General features: G+C 37.5%; 1 protein-coding gene across 7 annotated transcripts; it reads right to left on the bottom strand.

The window, feature by feature from the left end:
• Nucleotides 1-18,087: 18,087 nt before the first annotated feature.
• Nucleotides 18,088-21,482, bottom strand: LOC131598805 (pre-mRNA-splicing factor 38-like). 7 transcript variants are annotated; one of them, XR_009282403.1, is made up of 8 exons: nt 20,582-21,482; nt 20,425-20,500; nt 20,191-20,312; nt 19,984-20,072; nt 19,639-19,791; nt 19,348-19,448; nt 18,957-19,264; nt 18,088-18,403 (listed from the first exon to the last, which is right to left on the bottom strand). XR_009282403.1 is itself a non-coding variant. In XM_058871363.1 (8 exons), exons 1-5 carry the CDS (start codon nt 20,781-20,783, stop codon nt 19,767-19,769), a joined length of 465 nt encoding a protein of 154 aa, XP_058727346.1. In that variant the 5' UTR covers nt 20,784-21,482; the 3' UTR covers nt 18,088-18,403; nt 18,957-19,264; nt 19,348-19,448; nt 19,639-19,766. The 7 variants fall into 7 exon arrangements, 5 of the variants coding, with proteins under 5 accessions (XP_058727346.1, XP_058727347.1, XP_058727349.1 ...); XR_009282402.1 differs by having other exon boundaries at nt 19,984-20,067; XM_058871363.1 differs by having other exon boundaries at nt 19,984-20,023.
• Nucleotides 21,483-22,482: the final 1,000 nt, after the last annotated feature.

Genomic DNA, 22,482 nt, shown 5'->3' with positions numbered 1-22,482 from the left:
ATCCAAACGTCCAAGCAAATCCTTTGCCGCAGCATAAAGAAGCTTCAGTAAATCTGATAGATCAACACCCCAATGTCATTCAAATCTACGACATTCGTCAGATAGGGGAAAATCTTGTCAAGATGCACGCTAAACAAGATGGGTACGGTCATGTACCACCTCACAACTACTTCACATGTGAAATTTGTCCAAAGAATAATCAAGGATGTGCCATAGTTCAAGTTGCATTACAAGAACAAATGGACTTGGGATGGATTCAACATATCCGAGTCAGAACTGAACATGACATCAACATGGTTCAAGGATGTCCAGGAGAATACAAAATCTACAAAGTTGAAGACCTTGAAGGATCGGTAGTCAGGTTCCACAAAACTTTAAATGGACTTGCCTACTTTGGAACAGATTTCCACGCTTACAGTAGATGCGAAATCTGTCGAAGAAATTCGCGAGGATGTTTGCGTGTTCGCAACGACATTCAAAAGCTGATGGATGACAATACCATTACTGTTCTTGCCAACAGAGAAGATGATGAAGTCTTTACCATATCTCCTCAAATTAATCAAGTTGAACCTATGCAAGTTAAGTATGATAGCAGGAAGACAGCAGTTGCACCACTAGTCATCTACTTACCAGGTCCTGTACCGTATAAGTCCAGCAAGGCTATACCATACAAGTACAACGCTACATTCATTGAAAATGGTAAGGAAATACCATTACCGTCTGTTGTCAACATTGCTGATGTTAGTCGAGTCACCAGAAGTGGACGAGTCTTCAACAGAACAACAGAAAATGTGGAGAAACCTTCGGAGGGAGTACCACATAGGCAAGACAATCATCCGACCAATGCTGTTCAAGCGAAAGAAAATGATGAGATCTTGAAGTTAATCCAGAGGAGTGAATACAACATTGTAGACCAATTACTACATACTCCATCTAGGATTTCTGTTCTTTCCCTGCTATTGAGTTCTGAAGCTCATAGGGAAGCTCTACAGAAAGTTTTGGAACAAGCTTTCGTAGAACCAAGTGTTACTATAAGCCAATTCAACAACATCGTTGCCAACATCTCTGCGGGAACTAGCCTAAGTTTCTGTGACGAAGATCTTCCTGAAGAAGGGGTGGATCACAATCTTCCACTTCACATCTCAGTTGGCTGCATGGGTGATGTACTCACAGGAGTCCTAATAGACAATGGATCCTCTCTCAACGTCATGCCTAAATCAACATTATCAAGATTATCTTTCGAAGATTACCCTCTAAGAAGAAGTCATGTCATCGTCAAAGCATTTGATGGATCAAGAAAGTCAGTTTTCGGAGAAGTAGATCTTCCCATAACTATTGGACCTCAGACGTTCAAAATCACTTTCCAGGTTATGGACATTCCAGCACAATACAGTTGTTTGCTAGGTCGCCCATGGATTCATGAGGCTGGGGCAATTACTTCAACACTTCATCAGAAACTAAAGTTCATAAGAAATGACAAATTGGTAACCGTATGTGGAGAACGAGCTCTGATCGTCAGCAACCTGTCATCATTCTCCGACATAGAACCAAAAGAAGTTGTTGGAACTAAATTCCAAGCACTTTCCTTGGACAAAGGAAAGGAGAAAGCAGCGTCTATCTCTTCATACAAAGATGCAATCCAAGTTGTAAAGGATGGCACTACCAGTGGTTGGGGGCACATTAATATTCCTACCAACAACAAGAACAGAACAGGAGTTGGATTCTTTCCAACATCATCAAAGACTATTCCAGGAATTGAGGTAGTTCTTCCAATTCAAGAAACTTTCTGCAGTGGAGGTTTTCTTCAACCTGTTCAACAAACAGTCAATACCATCGGTACGGAAAACACCGATGAAGAGGAATGGTTATCCTATCTTAACAAAGCAGGATACATATCCCTATCAGAGTCTGAATCACCTTGCTATTATCCGACTAAGGGATCTGAAAGTAAGACTCAACCAAGCAGTGATGAAGTTACTGACAGCTTCACCACCAGAAATCATGGTTCATCAGAAGAAGTTCCTCCTATCCCCGAAGAGACTTGGGATACATTAGGAGAACCAAGCGGAAAATTCGACTACATGGTGAAATACTCCGCTCCTGAAAATTCAAGAATCTCTCTTGAAGATATTGTTCCAACTGGATGGAACAGTGATTTTGAGTACCTCTCTCAGCCAAAAGAGATGTATAACCCTTGCTATTCATCATCATCTACTGGTGAAATCATCATTGAGGATTATATCCCCAAGTCACCTTCCGAGGCTACGGATCTAGAGTTCACATATCTAGTCAATGCCATCTTGGGAGAAGAGCAAGACCAAAATACAGAAGAGGACGATCTCGAAAGTGTCTCCGACAACGAGTCTCTCCATTCAGAAGATTGGAAGTTTCCTCAAAAGAAAGTTCGACATACTCCACTTGGAAATGGGTATGCTCACACCGCTCAGTCTGCTGAAGTAGAAGAAGATCGTCTGAGTGTTGCAAAGACAGTGGTTGGTAAATCAAGACCTACCACAGGCCAGCTTAAGCCTAAGGTTCCAGATTACTTAGTGCACAATGGGGTTCGCCACTATTGGACAGCTATTGAAGTTACAACTGTTGTTCGCACTCCTAAGTAGGAACTTTCACCGTTATTTTGTCCTCTCACCATAGCCCAGGGTGAAGAGATGTTTCATAGGGCTTTGCATTTTACTATTTCTTAGGAAAAATGTCCCTCTTTGCTTCGCCCAAAGCAATAGAGTTTTGTTTTATAGGGTCTTTGTTTCAAGAAATGACTGTCAATAAATAAAAATGTCATTCTGTTCCTTCGTTTAGTTTTCCCTTTTCTTTTTTTGGAAATTGGTAATCCTAAAAAACACCCTTAAAAAACATCAAATATTCCATTAACTGCATACACCGAGTCTTCCCTCGTTGTCTAAATAAAACTTATCACACATATGCAGATTAATCATAAAATACCCCGTTGAAACGTGCGACCGTATGACTTCTCCAAGCTTTGAGTTTCCAGTATTCGAGGCAGAGGAAGAAGAAGACGAAGAAATATCAAAGGAAATTTCCCGGTTACTTCAACAAAAGGAAGAGGCCATTCAGCCATACAATGAGCCTCTAGAGATCATTAACCTTGGTTCCGATGGAAACAAAAAAGAGGTTAAGATTGGAGCTTCGCTCAGTTCAGAGATCAGAGAGAGTTTGATACAGCTGCTCAAAGAATTCTCAGATGTCTTCGCTTGGTCTTATCAAGATATGCCAGGGTTGGATACCAGTATAGTGGAGCATCACTTGCCATTAAAAGCAGAATGCCCTCCGGTCAAACAAAAATTAAGAAGAACTCATCAGGAGATGGCCATGAAAATCAAAGAGGAAGTTCAAAAGCAGATCAACGCAGGTTTCCTCGTCACTTCAGAATACCCTCAGTGGTTAGCTAACATTGTTCCCGTTCCTAAGAAAGACGGAAAAGTCCGCATGTGCGTCGACTACAGAGATTTGAACAAAGCTAGCCCTAAGGATGATTTTCCTTTACCACATATTGATATGTTAGTAGACAGTACAGCAAAATCCAAAGTTTTCTCATTCATGGACGGATTTTCAGGATACAACCAAATCAAAATGGCACCTGAAGACATGGAAAAAACAGCTTTCATCACCCCCTGGGGCACGTTCTGCTACCGTGTTATGCCTTTTGGACTAAAGAACGCAGGGGCAACTTATCAAAGGGCCATGACTACACTTTTTCATGATATGATGCATAAGGAAGTGGAAGTCTATGTGGACGACATGATTGCCAAATCAGAAAATGAAGAAGATCACATACAGAATCTGACAAAGTTATTTCAACGCTTACGGAAGTTTCAGCTTCGCCTGAATCCCAACAAGTGCACCTTTGGTGTCTATTCAGGAAAACTCCTTGGTTTCATTGTCAGCAAACGAGGAATTGAAGTAAATCCAGACAAAGTCAAGGCAATTCAAGAAATGCCTTCGCCCAGAACCGAGAAACAAGTTAGAGGATTTCTTGGACGTCTGAATTACATCTCGAGATTCATATATCTCATGACTGCAACTTGCGCTCCTATTTTCAAACTTCTACGGAAAAATCAAAGTTGCGTCTGGACAGACGATTGTCAGAAAGCGTTCGACAGCATTAAGGGATATCTGCTCGAACCACCCATCTTGTCTCCTCCAGTGGAAGGAAGACCTTTGATAATGTACTTAACCGTCTTAGAAGATTCCATGGGTTGTGTCCTTGGACAGCAAGACGAGACGAAGAGAAAAGAGCATGCCATTTACTATCTAAGCAAGAAATTCACTGACTGTGAATCCCGCTATTCCATGCTCGAGAAGACGTGTTGTGCTTTGGCCTGGGCTGCCAAGCGTCTCCGCCAGTACATGATTCGACATACTACTTGTTTGATCTCTCATATGGATCCAATCAAGTACATCTTTGAGAAGCCTGCCTTAACTGGGAGAATTGCTCGTTGGCAGATGTTATTATCAGAATATGACATTGAGTATCACGCACAGAAAGCCGTGAAAGGAAGCATTCTAGCCGAGCACCTGGCTCACCATCCACTCAATGGTCATGAATCAACCAGTTTCGACTTTCCGGACGAGGACGTCATGTACCTCAAGATGAAAGATTACGACGAGCCACTACCATACGAAGGACCTGAGATAGGATCCCAGTGGGGCTTGATCTTTGATGGAGCTGTCAATGCTTATGGACGAGGAATTGGGGCAATCATTGTTACACCTCAAGGTACCCATATTCCATTTACTGCCAGATTAACTTTCAAGTGTACAAACAATGAGGCCGAATATGAAGCTTGCATCATGGGTCTCGAAGAAGCCGTGGATCTAAGAATCAAACACTTGGATGTATACGGAGATTCTGCTTTGGTCATCAATCAAATCAAAGGAGAATGGGAAACACGCCAACCAGGGCTAATTCCTTACAAAGACTACGCGAGAAGATTGTTACCATTCTTCGACAGGGTAGATTTTCATCACATTCCTCGTGAAGAAAACAATTTGGCTGATGCATTAGCCACACTCTCTTCCATGATTAGGATAAATCATTGGAATGACATTCCTCGGATCGATGTTATGCGCCTGGATAGGCCCGCTCATGTGTTCACAGTAGAAGCAATCATCGACGACAATCCGTGGTATCACGACATCAAGAACTTTCTTCAAAAGCAAGAGTACCCTCTTGGAGCATCAAAAAAAGATAGAAAGACTTTGAGAAAGTTAGCTTGTAGATTCTTCTTGAATGAAGATGTTCTGTACAAGAGAAACTTCGACATGGTTCTGCTCAGATGCGTTGACAGAAAAGAAGCAGAAATACTCATGAGAGAAATACATGAAGGTTCCTTTGGTACTCACACCAATGGACATACCATGACAAGGAAAATACTGAGAGCAGGATATTATTGGCTGACGATGGAGTCAGATTGCTACCAATACGCAAAGAGGTGTCACAAATGCCAGATCTACGCCGATAGAATTCATGTGCCACCATCTCTTCTCAACATACTCTCTTCCCCTTGGCCTTTCTCCATGTGGGGAATCGACATGATTGGAATGATCGAACCAAAAGCGTCCAACGGACATCGCTTCATCTTGGTAGCCATAGACTATTTCACCAAATGGGTTGAAGCAGCTTCATATGCAAACGTTACAAGACAAGTTGTCGTCAGGTTTATCAAGAATCACATCATCTGTCGCTACGGCGTTCCTAGCAAGATAATCACTGACAATGGGTCAAATTTGAATAACAAAATGATGAAGGAGCTTTGTGAAGAATTCAAGATTGAACATCACAACTCATCTCCTTACAGACCAAAGATGAATGGAGCTGTAGAAGCAGCTAACAAAAACATCAAGAAAATCATTCAGAAGATGGTCATCACTTACAAAGATTGACATGAAATGCTCCCGTATGCTCTTCATGGTTACCGTACATCAGTACGTACTTCGACTGGAGCAACTCCTTTCTCCCTTGTATATGGCATGGAGGCAGTCCTACCAATAGAGGTTGAGATTCCATCAATGAGAGTCTTGATGGAAGCAAAATTAACAGAAGCCGAGTGGTGTCAAAGCAGATTCGATGAATTGAACTTAATAGAAGAAAAGCGCATGACAGCTTTATGCCACGGACAGCTATATCAACAAAGAATGAAGAAAGCTTTCGAAAAAAAGGTTCGACCTCGCACAATCAAAGAAGGCGACCTTGTACTCAAAAAGATTCAATCTTTTCTCACAGATTCAAGAGGGAAATGGACTCCCAATTATGACGGCCCCTACGTGGTCAAGAGAGCTTTCTCAGGAGGAGCCTTAATACTCACGACTATGGATGGAGAAGAATTCACCCGTCCTGTGAACGTCGACGCAGTCAAGAAATACTTCGCCTAAATAATCAAAAGAACAGCTCGCTAAGTTGAAAACTCGCAAAGAGCGACTTAGGCAAAAAAGAGCGTCTCGGTGAATCGAAAACCCGAAAGGGCGATTCAGGCAAAAATTAGAGACATAAAAAAAACATATACATTAATCAATCCCGGTGGACTTAAAACCCGAAAGGGGTAGTTTACGCAAAAGTTAGGGATATATGGCAAGTAACTGTGTTCAGGACAAACTTGATCATTCAAAATCCATAGCGGAGTATTCATCAGCAGTAGGTCATCTTCTACGAAGCACGAATACAGCGCAACTCGGAGTGGAAGGGAAAGATAACGGTCGTCACGTTTCATCGTAGCCCTTTTCCCAAAAATTACCAATTTCCAACTTTGTAAATACTCCATGGAATCAAGCATTTGGCTGATTACCATTCCATATATAATAATTTGAGCCTTGTGCTTTTCCTTTGCAATCTAGTCATATTCAGTTTCTTGGAATGCATTTTAAGTTTAAACAGTCATTTTCCTGAAACAATTGTTTTCATAAAATAAAATGAATTTACTTGCAAAAATAAAGGTGAAATTTCTTTCTAAGGTTTACAAACAATAGGAAGAATGCAAACAGTTGCTCCGAGAACGGTTGAGACTCCGGGAACCAAGATTTCCCCATGAGGTCGCTTTGCGAACATCTCCCGATGACGGATCTTTACTTCAATTCATATTACTCACTTCGGACAGCGGACGACTGATAACCAGGTATTCCCGACAGAGTTCGAACTACAAGAAGAGGACATCTTCTGATCAACAAAAATTCAAGTCGTATCTTAGGATTTTCCATCCGCGACAATTCCATTCACATTCACTTTACATTTTATCATTGTCATAATATTCATGCATACATTACATCATAATTGCATAGCCGAATCAGGCTTTGATCCTGTGAATGCCTAAGTCATTGAGGCATGAATTCAAAGTTTCCCCTGCGAGTTCCGGAGAAACTTTTTCCTTCGAAACAACAGTTCATACACAAGGATCTCACCAAGCAAGTCAACAGATGGTAGTCTCCCTCAAAGAGATAGTTTGTTCACTTTTGGAATTCCTCAGCCGAGAATCTCCTGCAGAGCGACATTCGACAGTCTTCTTCAGATAAGATAGTCTGCTTCACATTTTGGAATTCCCTACAGGTTTGGTATTTCCCCAGCAGGGTCAAGAGGTGCCATTTCTTGTCAAAGAAAAATTCATAATCTCCCAGCAGATCGACAAATGATTCCCCAGCGGAGTCAGCGAATGATAGTCTTCGTCCAGAAGATAGTTCAGATTCCCCAACAGAGTCAGCAAATGGCAGTCTCTCTCAGCAGAAGACAGTTTGCTCACTTTCTATCATAACAAAGTCAGCAAATGGCAGTCTCTTTCAGCAGAAGACAGTTTGCTCACTTTCTTTCATGACAGGGTCGACAAATGGCAGTCTCTCCCAGTAAAAGACAGTTTGCTCCCCTAGCAATTGGCAAATGGCAGTCTTTTCCCAAGAAAAGACAGTTTGCCTGTTAAATACTCAAGAGATCGACAAATGCCAGTTTCTTCGAACAGTTTGTCTGTTTCTAGGATGTTTAACTCCCCACAGAGTCGATGAATGGCAGTTTTCCTCTTAGGAAAACAGTTCGTTGATTCCCCAGGCATCAGTTGACGAATGGCAGTCTTCACCCCGAAAACAGTTCGTCCGCCTTCAAACAAAGTCATTAGCCCCTCAAAAGATCATGAGGCCATATGACATTCTTTCAAAGACGTCAAGTCAAAAGGGAAGATGGTGAAGTTTCTTTACAGCCGTCAAATGGCATCTTACCTCCAAGCGCTGGTAAGAAGTTTGACGAGGAAACAAACCTTTGAAGTTTCTCTACAGCCGTCAAATGGCATCTTACCTCCAAGCGCTGGTAAGAAGTTTGACGAGGAAACAAACCTTTGAAGTTTCTCTACAGCCGTCAAATGGCATCTTACCTCCAAGCGCTGGTAAGAAGTTTGACGAGGAAACAAACCTTTGAAGTTTCTCTACAGCCGTCAAATGGCATCTTACCTCCAAGCGCTGGTAAGAAGTTTGACGAGGAAACAAACCTTTGAAGTTTCTCTACAGCCGTCAAATGGCATCTTATCTCCAAGCGCTGATAAGAAGTTTGACGAGGAAACAAACCTTTGAAGTTTCTTTACAGCCGTCAAATGGCATCTTACCTCCAAGCGCTGGTAAGAAGTTTGATGAGGAAACAAACCTTTGGAGATTTTCTCTTTATCTGAGGTATTGTCCAAACGCAACTGAGACCAGTTTCGAGATATGGACATCCGGAACGAGAGGAGGTTGTTTACCTTTTTCTAAGTATCAACACTTAGTTAAAGAAGATGGATTGCGCATCCTACATTGCCATCCATTCTCCAGAATCCACATCAAGTATTTCTACAGGAGTTTGTCTCCTCATCCCCCGCCAAGTGCGACAACGGGATCAAATCATGCAAAGATTTTATCATCTCAGGAGCGCCCAAAATTCGGGCATTCTTTGATATTTAAGTCTCTTTTACGCAGGAGAGATCGAGATCTCAATCTCTCTCCCTCCAGATAAAAGAAACTTAAATAGGGGCATCTGTCATACCCTAATTTTTGACCCCCCTGAGATGACATATCTTCAGGATTTTCATCAAGTCAAAGCAAGTACCCAGAGCAGCCTGACATTCAATCGAGGGTGTTCAAAGACAACAAAACTCAGGCAAAGGATCAATCAATAGGAGGATTAGTCTCTAACACAATCATGAGACTCAAGAGCTTCATTATTTCACCTATGATTGATTAAGACACCCAGTCATCTAAACACAGAATTACTCAGATCCACAGACTAGGGTTTTGAGCCTTATCAAGGACTAAAATCAGGGATCACCTTTGGGAAACCATAAAAAGCCCCAGGGGATCATTCAAAGACATCAATCATCTTCAAATAACCCATATGACAAGATCCACTGGACATCACACCTCAATTCAAAGTCTACAGTCATCATTCTCATCTGGTCGACAATTAGGGTTTTTGACCTAATTCCCCAAGATAGTTGACTTTTTTTAATCAGGGCATGAATCCAAAACTCAAGACATGATTCAAGAGTCTCTACTACCTCAATATAATCCATTTACATCATTCATTTGAGGAAAAGATCTTGTTTCTACACAAAAGCCCAAAAATTCACTTTGTCAGGAAAAGTCAACTGTGTGGGATCATCATTGACTTTTAAGGTTTTTGGTCAAAAAATGACTTTCAAAGATCAATATCATCAATATATGGATGTCAAAGTCATTTGACCAAAGAAATTCAAAGAAATTCATCAAGGAGCAAAAAGTCGGGAATTAGGGTTTTTGAGGGCATGGTGAGAACTCAAAATTTCACCTACACAACTCAAAAAACTTCCAACATGAAAGTTGTAGATATTGCAAAATAAAACAACATCTCACATAAGAACTTTTTTCAAAAGATCAACCATTTAAGGGTTTTGAAAATTTTGAAGTTTTAGGTCATAAACACTTAGAAAATTTTCTAAGTGTTTTAACCTAGTTTTCATCCAACTTTGGGCTCATTTTTCACAAATTTCCCAAATGATTCTGAAGAAGACATAAGCTAATGATTTGAAATAGATGTTTAGGGCTTTCCAAATTGTGTTCAACCTTCTCCAAATTCAATTTGAGCTAAGAGTTATGCTTGTTCAAAGTTGGCCTCATGAAGTAAAATTATAGGTCATGCATCATTTTTGAACTTTGAAATTTTGTGCACATGACCTCAATTATGGATGCTACACGACCCATAACATATCTGAAACAATGCCATGCATTCATTTTCACCATGCCATAAGAATTGAAGAAGATTCTAAAAACAAGAACATGTGATTATGTAATGATTACATTTGTGAATTTATGGCAAATTGATGAATCACCCAAGGAATCTTCTCACCAACCAATTAGAGCTTATTTCTGGCTCAGAATTGTCCCCTAAGATCAAGCAAAATCGAGGGCTAGGGGATTGATCAAATGGAATCAAAATTCTCATCATTGCACTTGGGATATTCTTTGAATTTCTTCATGGCTAAGAAACCAAAACTCTCCCACTAAGCAAGCTCACTCTCTCAATCAGTACTGAACCAATTGCCTATAAATAGAGGCCTCATTCTCATTCAAAAAACACACCAAAGCAACAGAATTCTTGCTTTCTCTTTTCTTTCTTCATACTTAGTTTTTTCAAAGGTCCTTTGGCAAGAAGACTCGGATTCTTCAAACCAAAACTCTCTCTTTGAAAATAAGTATTCAAACACATCGAGGGAGGAATTTGGGAGTGATCCAAACCTCTGGAACACTTCTGGGCGTGGAGAATCATCACCTTCACCTCTCATTTGGAGCACTTGCAGTTGGAGGACCATGGAGTAATTCAGGAGTTTTCAAGCCAAGCCAATCATCCAGACACACTCCTCAGGTCATAGTGAAGCTAACCAGATGGCTGCAGCTCATCTGTAACTCGAGAATCATCACCCTCCATGTTCACTTGAAGCTGAAATCGAGGGAGGTCCATAGAGCAATTCAGAAGGACTCAAGCTCCAATAAGCATTCAGTTAGCATCATTGAGTCTCAAGGAAGCTATTGAGATCATTCATTCAAGCCCAGGTGCTCTCTAACATCCTCACGACCTTCATTTTCAGAGGTAAGTTTCTCAACTCCATCCCTCTAATTCGTGTATCTTTCTGGCTAAAACTCAACACCATTCTATTCAGCATCATAAGAGGATTAAAAACCCTCTATCATCAGTCATTTATGCTTTAGTATAGTCATTTAATTTGAATTCCAAATTTTAGGGTTCTTCACGTATTTTAGATAATTCAGTAGATATAGTTAATATAAATTCATAATAGTTACATATCTAGAATCGTGAGTGAATTTAGAGCAAGTTTGGTCTTTATATCGTTGCAAATGGTTGAGAATTGAGAGAGTTCAGAAATTCAAATTGTTGGAGCTTGAGGTAGAAGATGACAATGGTGGTGGCGCGCAAATTTCAAACCTCAGGGTAGAGTTTATTTTATATTTAATGATAGGTGTTTTATAAACGACTGAATAACTTGCCCCAGTGGCCACACATGCGCTCTTAGTCTCCTCATGCCTCAAGTCTGGGGTTCGAATCCCCCTCGCCCCAGACTTTTTGTTTCTTTTATTTTTTTTCATGATTAACCACTTGTTTGAAAATATAATGAACTGGATGTGTGACAATAACACCAAGCGCGCGTTGGCCCAGTGGTGTTATTTTGGGTTAGTGACTTGGAGGGCGTGAGTTCAATCCCTCTAGGTGACAAAACATTATTTTTTATCACTTATTTCCTTCAATTTTCTCACAACTTCACACAATTAATTAACCTATCAAACTAATTTATTTTCACTTCATTTTTCACACACTTGTCATTTAATACATCTATTTTGTGAATAATCAAAAAAATCATAAAAATATTATTTATTTCATATATTTTTATTAGGTTTAAAATAGTATGTTTTTAAGTGTTTTCTTAAATACTTTAAATATATATTGTCACTTTATTTTAACCTAATCATTTTGTAAATAATTTTATGATAAAACCCTAATTGTTTAGGTCTTAATTAGGCATAGATCTTCATATTTACCTTAATTAAGTTGACTTTTTGTCAATTTTCAAAACTGTTTTCAATCTCCGAACAAATCAAATGATTAAGGTTCTTAAACAACAGAACCTTATATCATTTACAAATCATTTTCAAATTGCTCTCATAACCAGTACTGTAAAGTACTGGGCCTCTAATAGAGTGTAAGTCCCAAAAACCTTCTCTTCTTAGCTTGTTTTCAAAACTGTATTTTCAAAATCTTCTTTCTGTTTTCAAAACATTCTTCTGGTATTTGAAGGGCATTATTCCTGGTGAAACTCTTCAGATACCTATGTGACCTTTGTCCATCTTCACTTCTTCTGTTTTCAAAAACCCTTAACTGTTTATCATATATATATTCAACTGTTATCCACCAACTACTGTTGAGGCTCTGTATATACTTCTTCAAAGGCCTCCACTCCATCCAGGTTAGGCTTTACAAGCTTTCAATTTACAGTCTTTATTTAAATTACTGTCAAATATAAACTGTGCATATATTAGTTTAGAACTACGTTTGAGTATAAACCTTAGGACAGTTAAACTATATATATATTATAGGAATATGACCTAGGATTGAGAATGTCTTCCCGGTGAAGGCTCTTTCCTAATTAGAGATCTGTAGTTCAAACCCCCAAGATGAATTATTCCCGGTGAAACATCTTGGCAAAAACCTTAGAATCCAAACTAGGACACATCCACCCAAAGAGGAATTATTCCCGGTGAAACCTCTTACCCATTTGCTTAGAGCCAAAATAAGTTCAAAACCACATAGCTTTCTCTTGTGCTATAACAAGGACCCTCGATTAGCCTCCTCTTGGGCTTTGTACAAGGACCCACAGGCTTCTTAAAAGCATTTCCAGCTTCCTCTTGAGCTTGTATACAAGGACCCATCAGGTTTCTTATAAACATAGGAACAGGTCTTTAGTCACCTTTTAGCCTACCCTGGTGAGTTTCTTCCAATTTAAACCAGACTTTTAACAAGCTAAGTTTGTCTCAATTTTGCATTGAGTACACCTTTTGGAATGAGAGACATGGACAGTCTCTGTCACCCTTATCTTCATCAATCTTCCTTAGCAGAGTCTAGGATCTATGTTTATTTTCTCCTCAGCATGTGTCAGCCTTCATCTTGGGCTTTAAACAAGAAGTCTCCATTAGATAATCTTTCTGCCATTCATTTCAGTCAAAAAACCCCTGGAAAGGGTTAGCCTCCAAATCAATCTATCATTTCAGTCAAAAAACCCTGGAAAGGGTTAGCCTCCAAATCAATCTATCATTTCAGTCAAAAAACCCCTGGAAAGGGTTAGCCTCCAAAGTCAATTAATAAAAATGTCAAAAATAATAAAGATTCATTTCTCTTAGGAGATAGTTTCCCCAAAAGAGTCCAAACCCCTGGAAAGGGTCAGCCTCCAAAAAAAAACATGATAAAGTCAGTCTTTTACTAAATAATTTCTCCAGCTGAGTCAAAATCCCTGGAAAGGGTTAGCTTCCAAAGAAAAACAGTCTTTCAATAAATAAAATCTCCTCAGTAGAGTCAAAACCAACAAAAATAGTTAGCCTCAACCTTGGGCTTCATACAAGGCACCAAACAATAAAACTCCCCTGTCAAGAGTCAGCCTCAACCTTGGGCATTGTACAAGGCAGATAATAGAGTCTCCCCAGTGAGTTCTTCATCACTCAGTAGCCACAACCTTGGGCTTTGTACAAGGCAGATAAACCATATTTTCATGTGTCAAAGATTCCTAACACCTAGGATCTTTTCCCCATAGAGTCATCCATACTCAGTTTATTTAAGAGTCTGCCACAACCTTGGGCTTTGTACAAGGCAGAAAATAATGTTTTCCCTAGCTAGAGTCAGCCACAACCTTGGGCTTTGTACAAGGCACACAAAATAGAGTCATTCATAATCTCAAAAATTCAATTATCCTCAGCAGTCAGCCACAACCTTGGGCTTTGTACAAGGCACACAAATAGAGTCTCCCTAAGTAGAGTCAGCCTCAATTCTGGGCTTCGTACAGAACACAAAAATACACTGTAATTAATCCCCAGTGGAGCCATCTCCCAAAGTCAATAATAATTAATAAATCAATCAAAAAGCCTCAAGCTTGGGCCTCATACAAGCCAGCTAAAGTTAAATCTTTTATACAGTAGATAGACATAGCTTATCTCTATAGAGAGATATTTTTACTACTCTACCACATTCAAACAAACAAACATTTCAATTTCAATTTCATTCAAAGTCTCCCATTTAGGACTCTGAAAGACATGCTCTGGCACATCCCCAGACTTGTACACTTTCCCTAATTTGGATGAGCATCTTTCTTTCATTTTAGAGGCACGATGGCTGTCATACTTGATCAACCAAGTAGACTCCCCTCTTAATGAAACATCATTTTTTTTAGCTTTTCTGTCACTTTTAAATGTTTGTGGTAGAATAGTACAAATACCTCTCTGTAAAGATGATTTCATGTCTCTTTACTGTAAACAGAGACTTAATTCCAAGCTTCAACCTTGAGCTTCAAGCAAGGCACCAAAAACAATTAATTTCCCTAGTTAGTTCCCCGAACTACATTAAGCTCTGACTTCCACTAGGGATATGTAGGCATGAGGTTCACAAGGAATCTCAGCGAGCTAATAAAATACCAAAAATAGTCAGTCTGTCTATCTGTCTGTCTTTCTTTAAATCAATTCAATTCTCTCTCCTAACACAAAGGAGAAACTTTCCCAATCATTAGCAGCAAACACAATCACAATGACACAGAGAAGGTTCCTGTAGAGTACTACAGATATGTAGGGTGTTTAAGCACTTCCCTATGTATAACCGACCCCCCGAACTCCAGAATTTCTAGTCTAGGTGAAATCCCCACACTTAGCAAACTCCTAGGGTTTAGTTGAGATCTTTTTTTTCCCTTTCCTACTCGTAGGACCAATAAGAAAGTTCGTGTGATATCGTAGGAAGAACTGAAACAAAATTCATCCCACCACGGGCGCATTCTCCTTCCAAATTTCGCGTGAAGGGTCTAGCGTGCCGTCCTCCCAAGTGAAACGGGGAGGTAAAGAAAATGACACCACATTAGGCTAATAAAACCATTTGAACAAATTGATTCGCAAGGAATTAGTAACTGGTTTATAAAACTGGGTTTAAAAAGATCCAATTATATAATGCATTTCAAATAGGTAAACAAGTAAATGACTCCTTTAAATAAAAAAAGTATTATTTTTACAAATAGGCCTTTAGAACTCTTGAATATGGATCTTTGTAGCTCATCCTGAACCATGGATTTTGGCAGGAATTATTATGGCCTTTAAACTATGGATGACTAATATCTCTATACTTGAACGATTTTTCATCTTAAAAAAAGATGATTTTGTTGCCTTTTAGAAATTGCCTAAAGTTATCTGAAACACGGACGACTTAAGCATTGTATTTATCTTAATAGACCATGGAATTGAATTCCAAAATATGGAATTCAAAATGGGATAGAATACATATTTTATGTTCCACAAACTCCCTAAGAAAATGGGGTCGTGAAAGTTGCCCAATTTAGCTGCCAACTGTTTCGAAAGTTTTTCAATTTGTGCCAGGAGATTTTCTAATAGATGTTTTGATATTCTTGATATTTGTTTGTTAAGTTATTTGCATGTTCTTAAATTTGGTTGTGATATTTGTATGAACTGGCAAGGTTTTGTTTGTATGAGAAGGCTTTCTTGTTAGATAAGGTTGGTGATTTTTCTATTGAATTTGTTGTTGACGGTTATCATTCTGATACCTTTGATGTTATAATTAGTGAGGTGGTTGGAAGTATTGTTGTGATGGTTGTTGTTGATTTTGATATGGAAGTTATTGATTTTGGTACAATTGTTTTTTATTGGAGTACTCTTATGGTGATGATCTTTGATACTAATTCCAATCTCTGTTTTGGTACTGTTTCTCTTGATTAGATCCTTAACTAGGACTGTCACTCAATCTGAAGTTTGGATTGCATCTTGTAAACTCGGTTTTTTTAGGCGAACTGACTCCTTGCTCTTTTTTTCTTTTATTATTTTTTTTATTTTTGCAAGAGTCGCCACCGACTTTTATTTTATCCAACATTTAGGAAAGGCATAAAAGAACAGGAAAGACCTTTTGACAGATTTTGGGTTCGAGGGTAGGTTTTAAGCACCCTTTGTATCCATGGTTATCCATGGGCTCTTAATTGCTTAGCTCACTTTTTAAATCCTTTATTGATTTGAAAATAGAAGAAGTGAAGATGGACAATAGGTCACATAGGTCTCTGAAGAGTTTCACCGGGAATAATGCCCTTCAAATACCAGATGAAAGTTTTGAAAATAGATGAGAAGTTTTGAAAATACGCTGTTTGAAAATGAAAGTGTTTGAGCAAGCAATTAGGAGTTATCTACTCTCAATTTATAAGATATTTCCTATACAATTAATACTTTTCTTAAATGATGGTATGATTAAAAAAAGTAATAAGAGGGAAAACCATAGAGGTGCAAGTGTGCAAAGTGGTTTTTTTTAGTTTTATCTTGATTATTAATGTTTTAGCTCAAAGGTAAAAATATGGTCCAAGTGGACAAAAGGAAGATGACAGAAACATAAACAATGCGTCCAAATGGACAAAGAAAAAAATAGCGGAAGCACAAATAATATGTCCAAATGGACAAAGAGAAAATAGCGGAAACATAAATAATATGTCCAAATGGACAAAGAAAAAATGACAGAAACATAAATAATATGTCCAAATGGACAAAGAAAAAATGGCAGAAATATAAATAATATGTCCAAATGAACAAAGAAAAAATAACAGAAACATAAATAATATGTCCAAATGGACAAAGAAAAAATAGCAGAAATATAAATAATAAGTCCAAATGGACAAAGAAAAAATAACAGAAATATAAATAATAAGTCCAAATGGACAAAGAAAAAAATAGCAGAAATATAAATAATATGTCCAAGTGGACAAAGAGAAAATAGCAGAAATATAAATAATATGTCCAAATGGACAAAGAAAAAATAGCAGAAATATAAATAATATGTCCAAATGGACAAAGAGAAAATAGCAGAAATATAAATAATATGTCCAAATGGACAAAGAAAAAATAGCAGAAATATAAATAATATGTCCAAATGGACAAAGAAAAAAAATAACATAAACGTAAATATGATGAACAATAAAATAAGGTATAAAGCAAGAAATATAAAGAACAATATAATAAAATGCGGAATTTAAAGTTAATTGTTAGTATGTTAGCACGAGAATCATCTTGAAGCTAGTCAAGTATATCTACGATGTTAGTGAAGATCGATGGTGAGTGAATGATGATCTCGGATTTAAAGTTAAATGAAAATTTATCAGAAGCTTGATAGAATCATACACTACAGGAAAAAAGACCTCCTGCCACGCCCAGAAAACCGAGGCTATATGCAAAATAACCGTGGCGTAACGCTGAGGCCACGGTTTGGCCACGGAAATCCAACTGTGGAGTATGCGGCCGTGGCCTAAAGTAAAGTCCACGGTTTTTTGGTATAGACCACGCCTTTTTGACAACCGTAGCTTTGTTAGGCCACGGTTTAGGTAGCTTGATTAAGGCCGCGGTTTGTATTTGCCATGACTGCAAAACTGTGGCTATATGATAAAGCCGCGGTTTCAATTTAACGTTTAACATACAGTTTTGGTTCAAGATATAGCCGCGGTTTGGTTATGACCACAAATTTAAAACTGTGGTTATATATATATATATATATATATATATATATATATATATATATATTGTCTAAACCACTTTAACAACTTAATGAAAATAATAGTATAAAAAGACACAAATTACATTTAAAGTTAGATATTACAAATCTTTTAAATAATATAATATTTCAATATACTTTGCATTGATTGGATTTAATCAACCATAAATTGCATTATTCTTAAATTACCTTCTAGTTACACTTAAAAGAAAGCAATATAACTTACACGGAAACACAAGTAAAAGAAGAATGAAAACTGAAGAATCTCTAAGATTGAGAGATACTAATTTCATTATCAATTCATTTTCTACTAAAGATTGCCAATAATTACTCTATTTAACATAGTCAAAAGTATATTATGTGTTAGGAACTCCCTCTCACACTTCTCTTGAATTCCTGGATAGAAGGATCATGCGACTCATTTGTGACACATGTCTACGGTCTTAATTTATAGCAGGAAAGGGACTAAAACCATCCAAGGAAATGCAGAATCCATTGCCATGTTCTCTTTCTGAGTACAAGAAGAAACGAGTGGCTTTGAGCAGAGAAAGAAATTCCTTGACTCCAACCATAATAACTTCTCATCCCGCTTCAAACCTGCACCAACACAATAAATATTTTCATCTTAAAATTTAAAGCAGGCACAAAAATATTTATAACTTTTTTATTGAGTTCATTACTTTGGAAAGTGAATTTCGAGTAGTGAAGGTCATAAGACTTTGAGCAGTGAACTAATACAAGTAAGTTATAGTTTCAAAACTATATTTCTCAGTTTCAAAACTATCTTTTGTGTCCATTTGATATAAGGGTGGGGTTACATCCATGAGTGTGTTTTTGGTTTATTATGTACAGACAGTTGTTCTAGTAAGGTCAGTAAGCAATCTACAATGATGAACATTAGCTATTTTAATCATAGGCTTAAGATCTTCTGAAATTATTTAATATAGAGCTAATCACAAACAAAGTATTCCGAGTCATTACTTTTGACACCATTGTTTGGTCCGGCCGCAAACCCTCGGCAATAACTCTAGTAGCAATATCCTAGACACAACACACACATCCTTGCATTATACATGAAAACTAAATTTCAAACTATATTATGCACTACACTCACTCAATAAACACACATTCACACAGAAAATTCACAAACCTTGTCAGTCATAATTCCCGATAACAAAGCATTTGAATCAGGCAGCAAAACAGCATCAACGCGCCGCGCTGCCATTCGCCGACACGCATCTGAAACTGATGTCCCCTCAGATATAGTGAGGGCTTTGGACATCCTAAGCTTCTTAACCATCCTTTCCCCTCCATCAGACCTAAATCATTCCATTAACAACAACAATTACACCAAAACAATTAACTAAACTTAATCAAATATGGCTGTCCTGTTCTATTTCCCAAAAACTCAAAATCAATTTCATCTCTTGTTGGCCCTGCACCATTTTCTGAACACATCTGCAACAATTCCACACCAAATTGAATTCACAAAAACACAAAAAAGCACTTAACAAAAAAAGCACCTTTAGTAGTGTACTTACATAATAAGCTGTGACAACACCAGCAGAATCACCTCCTACCAATTTCAGCTTCATACTAAACCAACCAAATCTATATTTTTGTTTTGTTTGAAATCCGCATCCTGTTAAAACCAAACCATAACATAAGTTTCGTTAACCCAACTCAACTCAGTTAATAGCTATGTAGACACATCAGATACATAAATGCTAGTTCAAACCCCCGACATCCTATTAAAACCAAACCATAACATAGTAATAGCAATAATAGAAAGGACATGCAACAAAGTGTTCATAATGAATGTGATTTGATACCTGTGTTATTGTCTAAGGAGAGATTCCAGATCTGTCCATCATCAGAGGTAGTGAAATGATCTTCATCAGACCACATTATACTGAAATTATCTTCAAAAGATCCCTTAGTCATAGCAGCTTCAGCTGAATCATAATAAGCTGAAGCTATGATAGCTGCAATGAAAAGAACAAGGGAAAATGAAGATTTTGCATCCATTTTCTGTGTTGGATCTCTGAAGTCTGAACTCGAGGTTTGGAAGTTCATTAAATAATCATAAGTTTTAAAAATGATTTCTGCAATATACAGTTGTAACATCATATGCTATTGTTCCAATAGAGAAAAGAGAAAGAACAATAAAACAATACCTTTTCTTGATGCGCGACATAGCAATATCACATGTATAATCTGTTGTGAGAAGTTCATCAATGACCTCGTCAACATGCGTTAAACTAAACTATGCAAAATCAAGAGCAACACAAAACCTTAACAAATAGGTAATAGATAATTACATTGCAAGTAGAATACAAAACACAATCATAATTTTTAGGTCACAATAACATTCAAAAACTTACGTCCATCAGCTAACTTTCGCCTCAGTTTTCTATAATCATTATACAATGGTTCCAGATAATGGTACACATCAGTATCAGATCCAGTAAGTTGCAAATAAAAAGCACCAAGTATCCTCACATACCTGCATTTCATTTTGAAAATTAAACATTAACAAATCAGGTTACTCAATAAAAGTATAATCCAAATCAAATACATTAATGTATTCATAATAAGCCTAGGGTTAAAGTGAATACTTGTAATCCTTAAGCTGCACATCCTTACGAGATGCACGAACATTAATAGGACCCAAAAACATCCTCAGAAACTTCCCTAAAACCCTCACACACCAAAATTAACCAATCAGTAAATCAAATTAGTGAAAGTAATTAACAAACTAATTACGAAACTAACCGTGAGCATGTCCTAGAAGAAGCGAAGAAGCATCACCATCAACAACAATACATCTGGCTCTCTGCAAATCTTCATCTAACTGCAACAGTATCCACGGCTCCAACACCACTCCGGAACAGCCATCACTCCCTCCTGTATCCGCCGCGACGACCTTCAGCAATTTCGCAACCTTCAGCAACATCCATTCCAAACATAAACTCATGTTCTATTAATACAACTTGTACAATTTCTTGTTTGTTTTGCAACCATAACATTTCCATTCAGAATTTCAAAACAAAATCAAATCCACCATACAAATAAAACTTCTTGTTTGTTTTACAAAGGCAAGTATATCGATCGGAAACAAGTCCACACAAACTTCAAACTAACAACAACAATGTTTCTTTTATCTATTTCATGCAGAAAAAGAGGAAAGAACATAATCAAAGAACAGAATCAGTAAAGGACAAACTGTTCTAATCATAGCCGCCCAACTCCGACGCTGACGCGGTTTCAACAACAAACATACCGAACTCCAGCGACATCACCTTCAGCGAACAACGATTCACCACTATTGAATCGCAACTCGTTCTCACCCCATCACACGGCCAGCACCGCTCTGGTTTAGATCCGGCGAAGCCCCTTCTCCGACGTTGACGCATCCTACTTCGATCCATTCTCGGCCATCCCCACACCACCGCTGTCAGCTGCTCGTGACCCATAGCACCAATCACGATCTGCCGCCGCCGCGAGGAGTTCAGCCTCTACTGTTTTCCTATTTCGGTGTTGATGTTTGAGTGAATGGTGGAATTTAAAGATTGATAATTTTGTGTTTACTGTATCAAAGAGAATGAAGAACTCTGGGCCATTTATCTCAAATGTCACGCCAAAAGACCTAATCCTTTTATTTATTTAGGGTTTGGGAAAGAGAAAGAAGAGAGAGCTCGATTGATTTTAGGGTTTGTGTATTTATCTTTTTAATTTTTCTTTTACTTTTTTAATCTAAAAAAATTATAAAAGATAATAATTATGAGAGGCAAACAAAAAAAAAAAGAGGGAAATTTTGGAGGGATATATTTTTTTAGGTTTGAGGCACAGTTTGAAGTGAAAATTATAAGGCCGCGGTTTTCCTTTGTGGCTTAAAATATCTGCAGTAGTAAAGGCCACAGTTTCATACTCCGGATCCAATATTTTATAACATAATTCTACGCTTTTAAAACCATGGCCAAATCATATATGTGGCCACAGTTTCTGAGCTGTGGACAATTTTAGCGTGGCCGTAGGCCAAATTTCTAGTAGTGATAGAAACTACACGGTAAATTTCTAAAAGTCTTAAATCAACTGCATACAATCTCTGCCATATTTGATCTTTTATTCTGATTCGGGACAAAGGAAAAAGATAAGAAATAATGTCAAATAATATACAAAAATAAATATAAAACAAATTAAACTTAATTCATTCTTTTTGTGATTTTTTTGGAATTGATTTTAAGTTAACTAACAAGCTAATTAAACAAATAATTAAACTTAACAAGAAAAATATTATTTTATATGTCAAAAATTAAATTATAAAAAATATAAACCTAAATCTAAAAGGAAAATATTTTTGGAGTTTTTTGATTGGTTGAAAATAATTAAAAAAAGCAATATTTACATAATTACTAATTAATTAAGCAAAATAAATTAATTATGAAAAGAAATAAAATATTTTTATGTTAAAAATTAAATAAACATTTTATCAACTTAAAACTAAAATTAAAACATTTTTTTTTTGAGAAATTAAAAATATGCATAAATATGGAGTTTTTAATTCATGAACTCCTAACACTACTACATATTAAAAATTACATTGTACTTACTCTATGATGTCCCAAGAGTGGAATAGAGTGATTGAAATTGATTGAAAGTGGCTATTTGAATGA

Source organism: Vicia villosa, linkage group LG4 (assembly GCF_029867415.1).
Source record: "Vicia villosa cultivar HV-30 ecotype Madison, WI linkage group LG4, Vvil1.0, whole genome shotgun sequence".
NCBI classification, from domain to species: domain Eukaryota; kingdom Viridiplantae; phylum Streptophyta; class Magnoliopsida; order Fabales; family Fabaceae; genus Vicia; species Vicia villosa.
The sequence above is the reverse complement of the archived record's forward strand: the minus strand, read 5'-3'. Positions and strand labels throughout refer to the sequence as shown.

Excerpts from the sequence above, each read along its gene's own strand:
- LOC131598805 (XM_058871365.1), bottom strand. The coding sequence starts at position 20,783 with ATGAGTTTATGTTTGGAATGGATGTTGCTGAAGGTTGCGAAATTGCTG. Across the intron at positions 20,501-20,581 it reads TCTTCTAGGACATGCTCACG|GGAAGTTTCTGAGGATGTTT; the intron begins GTTAGTTTCGTA and ends TGAGGGTTTTAG. Across the intron at positions 20,024-20,190 it reads GCGAAAGTTAGCTGATGGAC|ATTATACATGTGATATTGCT; the intron begins GTAAGTTTTTGA and ends TTCTCACAACAG.